Source organism: Emys orbicularis, chromosome 3 (genome assembly GCF_028017835.1).
Source record: "Emys orbicularis isolate rEmyOrb1 chromosome 3, rEmyOrb1.hap1, whole genome shotgun sequence".
NCBI classification, from domain to species: Eukaryota; Metazoa; Chordata; order Testudines; family Emydidae; genus Emys; species Emys orbicularis.
In genome coordinates this window covers 181,705,469-181,720,391 of record NC_088685.1, presented here as the reverse complement: position 1 = coordinate 181,720,391, position 14,923 = coordinate 181,705,469, and the positions used below count along the sequence as shown (strand labels likewise).

The 14,923-nt window shown below is 47.1% G+C and overlaps 1 protein-coding gene across 2 annotated transcripts in view; it reads right to left on the bottom strand.

Annotated features, from left to right (window-relative positions):
- The window catches only part of TTC7A (tetratricopeptide repeat domain 7A), a 287,398-nt gene extending 275,147 nt beyond the window's left edge, over nt 1–12,251 (bottom strand). For both annotated transcript variants that reach the window (XM_065400900.1, XM_065400899.1), the window contains exons 1-2: nt 12,092–12,251; nt 1,476–1,639 (exon numbers count right to left, since the gene is read on the bottom strand). In XM_065400900.1, coding sequence (XP_065256972.1) covers nt 1,476–1,639; nt 12,092–12,251 — 324 coding nt within the window. The remainder of the gene's footprint in view (nt 1–1,475; nt 1,640–12,091) is intronic.
- Nucleotides 12,252–14,923: the final 2,672 nt, after the last annotated feature.

The window sequence follows — 14,923 nt, the reverse complement described above, 5'->3', positions numbered from 1 at the left end:
TCTAGGTATACTTGGTCCTGCCTCAGCACAGGGGGCTGGCCCTGATGACCTCTTGAGGTCCCTTTCAGCATTACATTTCTAGTCTCAATACTGCTGGCTTCCCTTGTAGTTAACTCTCCAAAGCTAGGTGTGGAACACGGTTGGCGGACAAAGACTCCAGTCTTAAGCTCATGCTTTTAAGTCTGAGATCAGTGGGTAATAAAGTGTCAAAAACTGCTCTGAAGCCCTGTTCTGGAACCTACAACATGGGGGCACCAGAGTTGATACCCTCACATGGATCTGGTAGAGCTATTCTATTGCACTACCAGTTGTGGACGGCATATAGAACTGGGACAGTGTCACTGATTTTACACAGGATTTGTTTCTATTTTTCCTAGCGGGGCACTGCTCCACCTGCCCTGTGGCAAGCCCACTACACGGATACCCCCAGTGATTCCTAATGAGGTTTCCTCTTTTCAAATTAAAGAACAGAAACCCATTTCCAGCCTTCTTTCCCTACCCCAGCTGGCATGACACAGGGAATAGTGCAACCCCAGAGTCACAGTAACTCTGTGTCTCCTGCAGCCCCCCTGGGCAGACAGGGCCAGGGATATGCATGCCTGATGGGGGGATGTGAGGAGCTAGTTTGTTTATGCTCCTCACTGCCCAAGCAGCTGTGGACCACAGTGAATGCAGGGTCCCTCTGTACCCCACTACAGTTTGCACATTCTAACAATAATACACAGTCAGTTTATGTGGCCTATTGGAAATTTAAGTGCCCTCCAAAAGAACAGTAATTGGTTTGTGACCTCCATTGTGTCTCTGATGTATAAACTAGGCCCAGAAGGTCTGAGGGTTTTGTTTCTTTGTTTTGTTTTTAACTTCTTGGGTTTTAACATTGAAATTTAAGTCTTGTCTCCCCATTTTCCTCAGAAAGATTCTGTGGATGAACAGAGAACTAATAGGATGATGACGTTGCAAGTACCAAGGCAGTGAAACCTAAATAACTAAGAGGGAAAGCACCAGTCACTTTTGAAAATCTTTGCCCAAGTACCTAAAAATACATTGAAATAAATGCAAAATGAGGGCCTTCTGCAACCGTCACAAGATCAGGCCCTTAAATAGACTGTAGCAAGTCCAGGATTTCAGACTAGTGTTAATTTTCAATCCTTCAAAGCAAGGTTATAGAAGTATGATGTGTCCGATAATGTAGCAAATTCCTACCCTTTCAAGCCAACTCGTTTCAAATGATTGCCAGAAAAAAAATTAATGTGTTTCAGTAAATGAGCATATAATTTACTTTAGTACTCCTAAAAAGGGATTCTTCCAACTGAAGATACCACAAAGAGATAACAAATGGTACATTAATGACATTATTAAGGAGCACAGAACAGGTGGCCACAGATAAATGATGCAGATGTTTTGTATTTCTGTCTAACAACTATGTCACAGTAGCATCAACATGATAACGATTTGCATCTACTGAGAGTACTTACTAGTAATTTTCCTCTGTTTAGAATACCAGTCAAATACTTTTTGGCTTCACTCATTTTTGGCTCATTCTTTTCCATTAATGGAATGGAGTCCTTTATTTTGGCAAGGTTTTCCTTTAAGCACTGCTCCAGAAGGACCTCTGCGAGCAGCAGATTCCCATAGTCCACTGAAAGACACAGATGAAGGAATAAGAGAAGTCACATAGTGCTGTATTCCCATCTATTGTAGGATAGAAAAACAAACAGAGAATCTTGTCCAACTGTATAATATTCCCCCTTATCTAAGGAGTTCAAATGTAAGTACAAGAAGACGATATTAGGCTATGAAGAAACTGATGATTCTTCTGCTTATTGGAAATGTTAGTTTCCTACCAAAAAAAGAAGAGAGGAAAAAAAGGCAAAAACAATTCCCACTTTCATCTGAAGATATCTTTACAAGTGTGGGCATTTACTTTGGTAGCAGACTTCACTATATTGCCATCACTAATTCAGCTGTTCAAAATTTCCACTGTGAACCCGTTTTCAAGGGCTAATAATTTAGGCCAAAATTCAGCATAACACCTAAATACATGCTTAACTTTACATATGTACAAGCATGTATTATGTGTGTAAGTGCTTTGCTAAATCAGGACCCTGGCTGTAGAAAATTGGTTGAGATCTGTATGCCAAGTTTCAGATATGTGGGGGGGGGGGGGGGGAAGGGAAAACATAAAATAAAAAAAAAAACACCAAATCCCACAGTTAAACTAAAGACAAGTTTGGAGCTTGATTCTACAAAATAATTAGGGCAAGCATAACTCTTATTACCACGTGTAAGATCCCATCCTGTGAACAGTTACACACATGAATAATTTACACACATGAATAATTTACAAATAGTCTTAGGCCTGGTCTACACTAGGAGTTTAATATCGAATTTAGCGCCGTTACATCGAATTAACCCTGCACCCGTCCACACCACGAGGCTATTTAGTTCGACATAGAGCTCTCTTAAATTCGACTTCTGTACTCCTCGAAAACGAGAGGAGTAGCGCTAAATTCGAAATGGCAATATCGAATTAGGCTAGGTGTGGATGGAAATCGACGGTAATAGCTCCGGGAGCTATCCCACAGTGCACCACTCTGTTGACGCTCTGGACAGCACTTCGAGCTCGGATGCTCTGACCAGCCACACAGGAAAAGCCCCGGGAAAATCTGAATTCCTTTTCCTGTCTGGGCAGTTTGAATCTCATTTTCTGTTTGGACAGCGTGGAGAGCTCAGCAGCACTGGCAACGATGCAGAGCTCTCCAGCAGAGATGGCCGTGCAATCTAATAGAAAGAGGGCCCCAGCATGGACTGATCGGGAAGTCTTGGATCTCATCGCTGTGTGGGGCGATGAGTCCGTGCTTTCAGAGCTGCGCTCCAAAAGAAGGAATGCAAAGATCTACGAGAAGATCTGTAAAGCCATGGCAGAGAGAGGATACAGCCGGGATGCAACGCAGTGCCGCGTGAAAATCAAGGAGCTGAGACAAGGCTACCAAAAAACCAAAGAGGCAAACCGACGCTCCGGATCCCAGCCCCACACATCACGTTTCTACGAGGCACTGCATTCCATCCTAGGTGCGGCCGCCACCACTACCCCACCAGTGACCGTGGACTCAGAGGATGGGATATTGTCCACGGCCGGTTCCTCGTCGGAAATGTTAGCGGACGGGGAAGATGAGGAAGGAGATGAGGAGGACGAGGCAGTCGACAGCGCTTGCACCGCTGATTTCCCCGACAGCCAGGAGCTCTTCATCACCCTTACCGAGATCCCCTACCAACCGTCCACAGCCGTTACCCCGGACACCGAATCAGGGGAAGGATCAAGCAGTGAGTGCTTTAAACATCTAAACATGTAATTTTAACATAACTGGAATATTTATATTGTTAAGAATGGGCTTTTCATTCACTCAGTTAAACATAGAAACTTTTATTTATAACAAAACAGGAATATTAACTCTATTAGCAATTTGGTGTTCATGATTTATTTGGCTTAGTCAACTATTTAGTCCTAACTATGTATAAAAAATCAAATAATGTCCGGATATTCATGATTAGGCCACCACAGGACGCTCCACTCTGTAGTCCCTTATACTGCACTTAAACGAAAAGACGGTCAATGTGCCCGGGAATTGACAGAGAGTCCTCCTGGGATAGCTCAGCATAGCTCTCCTGGAGGTACCGCTCAAGCATGCGCATCAGGTTCCGTGGCAGGGCGATCTTGTTCGGTCCACCGTGGTAACACACGTTCCCACGCCATGAGTCCATTAAGTAGTCCGGGATCATGGCACGGCACAGCATGGCGGCATACGGCCCTGGCCTCTGCATGGTCTCCCGAAGCATTCTTCCCCTCTCGCTCTCCGAGATCCTCATTAGAGTTATATCGCACATGACGCCCTGCTTTAAATTAGGGAGGGGAATGTTAGTATTGGGACTGCTTTACAGCCACGCGGTGGAGGCGGCAGAGGGGCAGCATACAGTGATCTTTCCCGGGGACAGCCACGAGGTGGTGGGACAGGGGCAGAGCTCATGCTTCCCTGATTGCTGCCAGCAGAGAGTGGCCTTGCATTCAGTGCGAAAGGAGCCCAGTGCTACTATTACATTTTTAAGCTGCCACAAGTCTACGGCTTACCATGTTTTCCTGCAACAAAAGTAGAGGTGTCCTGCCACGCTTCTCTGATCGCAACTGCAAGACCCCAGGCACTGAAGGCGAGGGCCGAAAATTCGACCTTGTCCTGAGTGCGCATGTGAAAGGTGCAGTGCATGGTGTTGTTCACAGAGAAAGACTATGTTCTTTGTTAGCAACTTCATTTATCTGTCTCAGGAATTCACTCCCTTTTTCCCATTCCCACAGACACATCTGCGACTGTCTCCCAACCCACCCTGGCATCACACTCCCAGAGGGTAGCGCAGATTAGGAGAAGGAAGAGGAAGACGCATGAGGACATGTTTTATGAACTTATGGACTGCTCACGAGAGCAGGCAGCCCAGACGACACAGTGGAGGGAGAACTTGTCACAAATGCACAGAGCAGTCATGGAACGGGAGGAGAGGTGGCGCCAGGAGGACCAGCAGGCTACTCAAACCCTGCTTGGCCTAATGAGGGAGCAAACGGAGACGCTCCGGCGCCTAGTGGATGTTCTGCAAGACCGGAGGTAGGAGGACAGAGCCCTGCTGCTGTCTATCTCTAACCGCCCTCCCCCGCCACCAAGTCCCACACCCCCCTCACCAAAAGTCCAAAGAAGGAGGGGCGGCAAGGGCCGTTAAAACTTTCAGTCAGCCCCTGCACACTGCTGCAGCAATGTAAGGCTCTCGTTCCACAAAGTTTGAAAAGTCCTTTCCTACCCATCTCACAGAAGCCCACGTCCAAGTTTCCTCCCCCCCCCTTTTCATGTGCGGTTCATAATAAAACATCTGTTTCTGTTAAGTACTGTTTCCGAGAGTGTCTTTTAGAGGGGATACTGTCTGAAGGGGGGGAAGGGGTTTGTTACTTGGACAGGACAGTCACCTTTAGCAGGCTACAGAGGCGGGGGCAGGTCCAGCATCAGGACACATACACAGTGCAGTCACCAGTTACCCTGGTCAGTCTGGGAGGCGGTTTTCATGTTCTGGGGTGCGAGGGGGTTGATCTGTGACTTTGTGGCGGGGGAGGGCAGTTAGAGATCTTATGCCGCGGTCCTTATCCTGGATCACAGAGCCACGCAGCAGGGGGTCTGTTACCCTCCGCCCCCTGCCAGAAAGTCACTTGGCCGACACATACACGCAGTCCCGCCCAGGACTGCTGGCAGGCTCCGTTGAAACAACCAATCCAGCACTGCGGAGCCTGTCAGTCCCGGAGTTTAGAAGCATCATTTGCATCAGAACACTAAACCCGCCCCCCGCCACAGTCTGCGTCCCCGGTTTAAAACATTCCCGCGAAAACAGTAAGAAAGAGAACCTTGTTCATTAACAAAACGGAACAGATTTTATTTGTTGGGAAGGTGGTGAAGGGGGTATGTATCTTGGAAGGATAGTGAACAGTAACTGGGTAAAGAAACGGGGGCAGGTTCAGCATCTGTGTCCACAAAGTAAACAGTCACTGGAGACCCTGCTCAGTCAGAAACCTGGCTTTCAAAGCCTCCCTGATGCACAGCGCGTCCCGCTGGGATCTTCTAATCGCCCGGCTGTCTGGCTGGGCGTACTCAGAAGCCAGGCTATTTGCCTCAACCTCCCACCCCGCCATAAAGGTCTCCCCCTTGCTCTCACACAGATTGTGGAGCACACAGCAAGCAGCTATCACAATGGGGATATTGGTCTCGCTGAGATCACAGCGAGTGAGTAAGCTTCTCCATCTCCCCTTGAGACGGCCAAAAGCACACTCCACCACCATTCTGCACTTGCTCAGCCGGTAGTTGAAGAGTTCTTTCCCTGAGTCCAGTGCGCCAGTGTAGGGCTTCATGAGCCAGGGCATGAGCGGGTATGCAGGGTCCCCGAGGATGACTGTAGGCATCTCCACATCCCCAACAGTTACTTTGTAGTCCGGGAAGTAAAGACCTTCCTGCAGCCATCTAAACAGACCAGAGTTCCTGAAAACCCGAGCGTCATGAACCTTGCCAGGCCATCCAACGTTGATATTAGTAAAACGTCCCCGATGGTCCACCAGTGCTTGCAGCACCATGGAAAAGTATCCCTTTCTGTTTATGTACTGGCTGGCCTGGTGGTCCGGTCCCAGGATAGGGATGTGAGTCCCATCTATAACCCCACCGCAGTTTGGGAATCCCATCTCGGCAAAGCCATCTATGATGAGCTCCACGTTTCCCAGGGTCACTACCTTTGATAGCAGTAGCTTGACGATTGCCTTGGCTACTTGCATGACAGCAACCCCCACGGTAGACTTGCCCACACCAAAGTGGTTAGCGACGGACCGGTAGCTGTCTGGCCTTCCAGAGGGCTATGGCCACTCGCTTCTGGACAGTCAGGGCTGCCCGCATCCGGGTGTCCTTTCGCTTCAGGGCAGGGGACAGCAACTCACACAGTTCGAGGAAAGTCCCCTTCCGCATGCGAAAGTTGCGCAGCCACTGGGATTCATCCCAGACCTGCAGCACTATGCGGTCCCACCAGTCCGTGCTTGTTTCACGGGCCCAGAATCGCCGTTCAACAGTATCCACAAGACCCAGTGACAGCGAGATGTCCTGGGCGCTGGGTCTCATGTTTTCTGAGAGGTCGGAGCTAGTGTCCGACTTCATGCCGTCACGGTGGTGCCGTAGCCTCCTCTCCTGATTTATCTGCAGCTGCCTCTGGTAAAGGTGGATGAGAAGCTGCGATGCGTTGAGAACTGCCACAACTGCAGCGATGGTCGCAGCGGGATCCATGCTCGCACTGCTGTGGCGTCCGCGCTGTCAGTAATCAGAAAAGTGCGCGAACTGATTTCCCGCCGGCGCTTTCAGGGAGGGAGGGAGGGCGTGAGTGACGGACGGATGACGACAGGCACCAAAAAGCACCCTCGACACATTTTTTTACCCAGAAGGCATTTGGGGCTCGACCCAGAATTCCAATGGGCAGCGGGGACTGCGGGAACTGTGGGATAGCTGCCCACAGTGCACCGCTTCCAATGTCGACGCTTGCCCCGTTAGTGTGGACTCACAAAGTCTCACAAAGTCGAATTACTGTCCTTAGTGTGGACACACACGTTCGACTTTGTAATATCGATTCCACATAGTCGAATTAACTAAAATCGAAGTACTCTCGTAGTGTAGACATACCCTTAGTAACTTCATTCAGCGTGACTGTTCATATGCGTCAAGTGGCTCACATGCCAGTGTTTGCAGAATAAAGAAATCATTGAGATTACTCACAGAAGTAAGCGTTAATGTTAGTAAGAACACATTTTAATATTTAAGGGTCAAGCCTTTAGATTGATTTATATGTGAACAAAGGCCCAAGCCTGCATTGCACATGCACTTAAAATTCCAAATGTAGGGAATTTTCAATGCACAGAGAATGCAGGAACAATTTTTTTTTTTTTTATAATTAATATGTACAGGACAATTTTTAAACACTAATAGTATTACAGATATGATATTTTTGCTACACAGAAAAATAGTTAGAAAGCAATCTGGCATTAAGGCCGAGTTTTCTTGGGTGTTTTGTTTTGTATTTTTACAAAGCACATTCAGTTGCTTTCTTAAATTGTGAATGCATTTACCGCATCTGCAAATGGCCAGTTAGATACATAACTGCCCATTTGTGCACGCACAATTACCTAGTTTGTTTGAACAACCACAGTAAATACTTTTATATATTAGGGTCGCAATTGCATTCACATTTTTAATAAATAGGTCCTAACAGTCAGAGGGACTTAGCATGCTCACACATTATATTTTGCCCTGCTATGTAATAAGACTTCACATCACTACACGTTGTCATTTTACATTCAGTGAAGTCACTACATCACTTTATAAAACAAAAAAATACACAGTAAATAAAATTATATATATACACCTCTACCCTGATATAACGCGACCAGATATAACACGAATTTGGATACAACGCGGTAAAGCAGTGCTCCGGGGGGGCAGGGCTGCGCACTCCGGCGGATCAAAGCAAGTTCGATATAACGCGGTTTCACCTATAACACGGTAAGATTTTTTGGCTCCCGAGAATAGCTTTATATCGGAGTAGAGGTGTGTATATATACATACACACACAAACACACACACACACGGTACTTGTAAGCAAAAACTGCCACAGTATTTTACAAAGTAAAAACTAATACATTAAAAAAAAAAAATCTTACCACTGATTCTGGCCCTGACACCTGCAGTCAGAGCCGCACGGTAAACCCTTGTGCCTGTGCAAAAGCCCCAGTGAAACTGGTGCAGCTCCACATAGGCACAAAGGTCTGCAACACAGATTGAACAGCGGGGCTGGAGCCTATATTCTTACTAATTCTACAGCCAAACAAAATATATTTTTAAAGAGTTGCAGTTGTGAAAACAAGCCCAAATACATCAAACAATTTCCCTGCTCAAAAAGGCACTGCCTTTGAAGAACTCTATGGCCCCATCCTGTAAACACTTTTGCATGAGACCAACTTTACTCACACAAATAGTCCCATCAACTTCAACAGTGGTACCAGTACGCTCACATGAATTAAGTCACAGGATCAGGTCCTTTTCATTTTGTTTCTTAAAAGTCATTTTTAGCAAGAGTCTATATCATTTACTTATCTTTACAAATTCCAAATTCTTTGTCTATTATGGTGTTAATAAAGTAGCCCAGCACTCCACCCATGAACAATTTTATAACAAAGCAGTGTGTCCTACCAATGGGATGAAAACACTGGCAGGAAATAGATAATAAAAATATATTGGCTATTTATAACTTACACTACCTTGAATGCTTCGGTTGGGGTGGAGGGCATCAGTACATCATAACAACACATGATACATTTAAATAAGAGAGCATCCTCTACAATCATAAGAAATAAAATGATCTAAGAAGCTCCGGAAAAAAGGGAGAAAACAAATACAATGTCCACAGTGGTCACACTTTCATAGATTTTTTTTCAGATGTGGTGGAATGAGATGGATTTCAGGGGTCGAGACCTCCACAGTTTAGACCCCGTCACAACAGAGACCAGATCAACTATCTATTTACGAATAGATGGCAGGTAGTATCTGAGCCCAGATAACTAGCAGGCTGAGGATAGAGGAAGAGATCTCAGATATATAGATTTTGCCTTAACTCTTACAAAGGTGGTATCAAAGAACAGTGAGCATAAAAATCACTTTGGCCCCGAACTTGCACACACACACACACACACACACACACACACACAGTGAGGAGGTGAGAGGCGAGCCAGCAGCAGGGTGAGGAGGTGGGCAGGGGGGTCTGGCTGTGAGCGGGGGAGTGAGGAGGTGAGTGGTGAGCCACCAGTGAGCAGGAGTTCTCGCGGCGGGCAGGGGGGTGTCTCTGGCTGGGGAGTGAGCAGGCAAGCGGCGGGTGAGGAGAGACACAGGAGGCGAGCAGTGGGTGAGGGGGTGAGAGGCGGGCGCATAGGCAGCAGATGGAGCCCCCCTTTGGGGAGGCTTGGCCCTGACTGCACCCCTTCTGCCTGTGCTCCCGCCTCCGGCAGCTGGAGTCCCAAGACTCCCTGCGCCTGGAGCCACAAGCCCCCCGCCTGGAGAAACCCTGAGCACCCCTCCCCCCACAGCTGGAGGAGCACCGGGCTGGGCAAAGCCCTGAGCCCCCTGACCTGCCCAGAGGAGCCCTTGGCCAGCCGCAGCCATGCCTCCTGTCCCCTCCCCACCCCTCCCCTCCCCAGATCCAAGCCACCCAAATATGTTTTTCGTTATTATTTGGACTTCAATTATGTAAAAGCGTTTTTAAATTTACTTCAGAATTGTTATACAGACGTTTACTTTTACCAAAAAAACACAAGAAACAATAATTAAAAAGACAAGACCATGCAAAGCACCATATTTGTATTTCTATTCTGTTAGGTCCAGTAAAGAATAGAGATAACTGTGCATTTTTATTATTGAGTCTGCAAAAAAAAAAAAAAAAAAAAACCAAACCTTACATAAATAAATTACAATGATTTTGATGTATATATGTGCATATTACTTTATTAACTTTAGGGGAAAAATTAATAATTTTAGAAAAAAGTGTAAGTACGGCCACCAAAAAAATTGTTGCGAGAACCCCTTGTCTAAAGTGTGGCCAAGATAAACATAGCCACACAATCTTTCCAAATGCTAGAGAGCAGTTTGCAGATGAGTTCATTCTGGATATTCTCTAAGGCTCTGGGTGAGCAAATCTTAACAGGATGTGTGTTCAAACAAAATGAATCATCCTAGCTGTTACTAGTCTCCTCCCCACTTAGATACGCAGCATGAAAAAAGGGGGCAAATCTGTAATCTACAAGGTATATGCTTGCTGAGCTAGAATCGTAAAACCAATTTCTGCCCTGAGCTATACCAATGAAAGCCCACTAATTCCATCAGTGGTACATAGGAATAAATGAGGGCTGAATTTTGCCATGAGTTTTGTTTACTTTTTTTAAATTATTATTTCCCTGAAGATTGCAGACTAGTCTCTTTTTCTTGCAGGTTCACATTTTGGGTCTCTCTGCTCCTCCTGTTGTCAAGTATCACGACCAGCATTACAAAGACATGTGAATCATTGTAATTGCATGACTACATACACAGTCACCCACTCTTCTGGGAGTATTTTTCCTCTTTCCACTTTTTGAGACAGTCGGCCTGCTCAAGAGTGAGATCCTTAGCACATCCTCTAGCACAGAGGTGGGCAAACTATGGCCACTGTCCTGCCCGGCCCCTGAGCTCCTGGCTGGGAAGGCCAGCCCCCGGCCCCTCCCATGCTGTCCCCCTTCCCCCGCAGCCTCAGATTGCTGCGCCGCCAGCGCTCTGGTCCGCCACTCCTGCCGGGCAGCAGGGCAGCACGGCAGCATGGCTGCGAGCTCCTGCTGCTCTGAGCGGCATAGTAAGGGGGGGGGCTGGATAAGGGGCAGGAGGTCCCAGGGGGCAGTCAGGAGACAGGGAGCGGTTGGATGGGGTGGAGGTTCGAGGGGGGGGAGGCAGTCAGGGGATGGGGAACGGGGGTGGGGGGTTGGATAGGGGGTGGGGTCCCAGGGAGCAGTTAGGGGACAAGGAGCGGGGGGGGGTTGGGGGGGTCAGGAGTTCTGAGGGGGTGGGAAGTGGGAGGGGGCAGATAGGGGGCGGGGGCCAGGGTGTTTGGGGAGGCACAGCCTTCCCTACCTGACCCTCCATACAGTTTTGCAACCCCAATGTGGCCCTCGGGCCAAAAAGTTTCCCCACCCCTGCTCTAGCATTTCCTTCTATAGGAGGAGTGAACACTTCAGAAGAGATCAGGCCAGCTGCTCAAACCACCCCTATTCAACCTCTTTGGAGCAGGGACTTCATTTGTTATATGTTAGTACAGCACCTAGTACCACAAGGCCCAACTTGGTTGTGGCCTTAAGGCACTACCGCAATATATATGTTTTTGCTCTAATTTTTAAAACTAAGTGAATCTCCACTTCTCCACTTGCAAGGGACATATCTTGACTCAGCCAGTAGCCAAAGCTGCAAATGAGCTACTCTCCAATTCCCAATTTAGCCATTTCCTGATCAAACCAGCTAAATACGCTGGAGGGCTAGGGGTTCATGACCAAAAAAAAAAAGGTGGTTACAGACACATTTTTGCAGTCTGGCTATCCCTAGAGATTCCCTTAGATCACACTATGCAAACAGGAGACAAACTCCACACACGTACGCTAATGTGGGCGAAAATCCCACAAAGCCCATTGCTATCAGCACCCCGCTGGTGAGCCCCACAGGGACCAGGCACGTTTCAGTGGCTGCGGAAAGGACAGTCAGTGCTCGGGAGCATTTACACAGGAGCAATGCAGCGTTCAAACAGCTAGGGAAGGCTGGCTTCACAGCTGTGCACTGCACGCCTGATCGGGGGCTGGGCTCGGCATGGATTAGCAGCGCCGCTGGCTCCAGGGCTGCCCCGCTCGGGCGGCCGGAGAGATTCCCTGTGCAAGGGCAGCTTGGAGCCAAGCGGGGATCGCCCGCTCAGCCTCACTCACCGGAGTCCTGCGCGTCCCCGGCCCCTTTCCGCGGGGGGCTGGCCGCTGGCAGCAGCAGTTGCCTCACCAGCTCGGGCAGCCTGTCCCACTGACACTCCGCCCGGCACCTCTCGATCTCCCCCTCCAGCTTCAGGTAAGAATGGGAGCCCTTCGCAGCCATTTTCGCCCTGGTGTCTCCAGTACAACAAGAGGGAAGTCCCAGGCTGGCAGTGCCTGGGGAACAGCCGGGCTCCCCTCCCTGCCTTGAGCATGTGCAGAGATCTCCGCGTGCATGTCGGGAAGTGAAGTTCTAGCTGCAAGCCTCCGCTTAAGCAGCGCCGCTGAGTTCCCACTGCGGGGAAATACCCTCGCGTTAAAGCTCCCGTGTTTGCCTAGGAACAGCTCACCGGTCAGCACCCCTTTCCTTCCCTGGTCTGTCTGCTTTCCGCTCAACCACCCGACCAGGGCGCTCTCCACTTCACTTACTTAGCACTTGGAACATAAGCGCTAGGTCTTATTATTATTTAACTCGGAGGCTGGCTCCTCTTCCTTCCCTTTTATTCCCCAAGTAAATCCCTGGACTCAAGAAAGGAGTGTGTGATAAAGGAGGAGTGAGCAGTGCTGAGAGAACAACAGCCCTCTGAGGGTCAATATCCTGAAATAACTAGGCATCTCCATAATAATGAGACAACTGAGGCAAAGAGAAGTGAATAATAATATTGCTTTGCACTTCTACTGTGCTTTCCATCCGAGGATTTCAGTGTGTTTAGCAAACATCAATTTATTAAAGGCTGGCAACATCCCTGTGAGGTAAGTATGATATCAGAAACAGAGACAAAAAGATTAGGTGGCTTGTTCCTGATTGCACATCAAGTGCATGGCAGGGCACAGAATCCATCTCTCTCAACTTGCAAAGCTCTGCTTTGCTTGCTACACGCTACTCCTTCCTACCAGAACTCATCCATCAGACTCTGAGGTGAACTCTTTTTATTTCCTTTCACTGGTAATTCCTACTTGAAATCTTTGCATCCCTATTAGTAATCATTTAAAACGTATCAGTTATCATCCAAAGCAAGTGTTATGTTATATAAACAGTACTGGTGCTGCTGCTAAATACATCCATCTTCTAGAAATCTAGTGCACGGTCTAAACTGTGTGTCTTCTCTATTGTGTCCTCTCCAGTGTTTTTTATGATGCCAACCACACTGATTGTACCCAGTGTACCATAAATGAAACAATATGAAATGTTTCACTTTTTCATTCACCTAAGTGCTTAAATTTCATTCCTGCTAGGGAAGGAGACAGTGCCAGAACAAAGCTTTTGTGTGCTCTGCAGTACTAGAAAAGAAATGTGCTCGCGCACGCACACACACACACACACACACACGCGCACACAAAAAATCTGTTTTTCACATTTCTTTTCCGTTAAGCTTTGACTAGAATTTTAGTGCACCTCTAAACTCTTTTAGTGCTTGCTTGGATATATATATATTCTCAGCAAAAGCTCATTTCTATATATCTTATATCCTATCACAATTCCATCACTTTCCATTCCAAGTACAGAGCATACTTCTTTGACCTGGCTTTCACAAATAAAAGCACTTAAAATGTCTCATCTCCCCACCCCCCATTTTCCTGGGAGAGGATTGGCAAAGCAATCACAAGTGGTAGATGCTAGTGACACCCCTGAATGCATCACTGGAAAGTGCTTAAGAGACTATGGTGATTGACATGGTATAAAAAACCTGGATACAAATTAAATTATTGGAAAATGAAAAAAATCACAAAAATATGCCCATTGGAACTTCCAATTAAGGGTGCTGACAAATACTGTTGTATTTAGGTGATAACTGGATTGTGCTTCCTGGTTACAAGGTGATAATCTCTATTTCACACACAAGTGAAGGTAAGCAGATTCTATGAGGCCAGCTCAACTCCTCCACAATCCACAGGAGTCCCAATGCATGATTGGGGCTTCACTGGAAACAGGGCTGAGAGGAAGAAGCAAGGAGCAGCTGCTATATAGGGCAGGCTTCCCTAAAACAGGGATTAAAAGTCCATGAGAAAGAAAGCAAAGGAAGTTAGTGTCTGTCAGTCAAACTAGTATTAACTCCCATGGTGGAAACGGCTATGCAACACAGCATGAGAGACTACCATGCTCACAAGAGAGAGGGGAGACCATCTGTGTGGGGCACTTCTTTTGCATGTTTGGTCAAAAATCCCTAGGCTTATGGCCAGCGTTTAGCAAGGATCCCTGAACACACCTCCTATCCCCACCCCACTAACAGACATATATGCATTTTCTGCAATGTCGTTATCCCCATACAAACAAGGGGATGTGAGGAAAATGCACCACAATTAATTTTATGGTTTTTCACAAGTACATTTCCCATCCAGGGTTTTTTCCATGGCAGATTCTGGTCTAAACTTATTAGTCTAGATACTTTATTGCCTAGCAAACATGAACCATTTTCTAGTTAATATTTTTATACAGAAATGCATATTAACTATATTGAGACATATGTTAATTAAAATTGTGAGCGAAAGTTTGGCTATGTTGAAGTCAATGGCAAAACTCCAAGTGACTTCAGTGGACTAGGACTTCACCCAGTAAATTGACATGGCCACATGGACCTAGAGGTTGTCCTGAATCAGGGTGCAAGGATGCTATGCAACTCCTACCTCACAACTGTAAAGTTTTCAGGAATGATACAGTTTGCACCCAGATTTGTTACACCCGACAGAACCACTCCCACAACAAACATGGCTGCCTCAACTTCTCATTTTCTGACAGTTAAAACCAAACATTTAAAATCCAATCGTATTTTAAAAAACACTGTATCTGTTGATTAA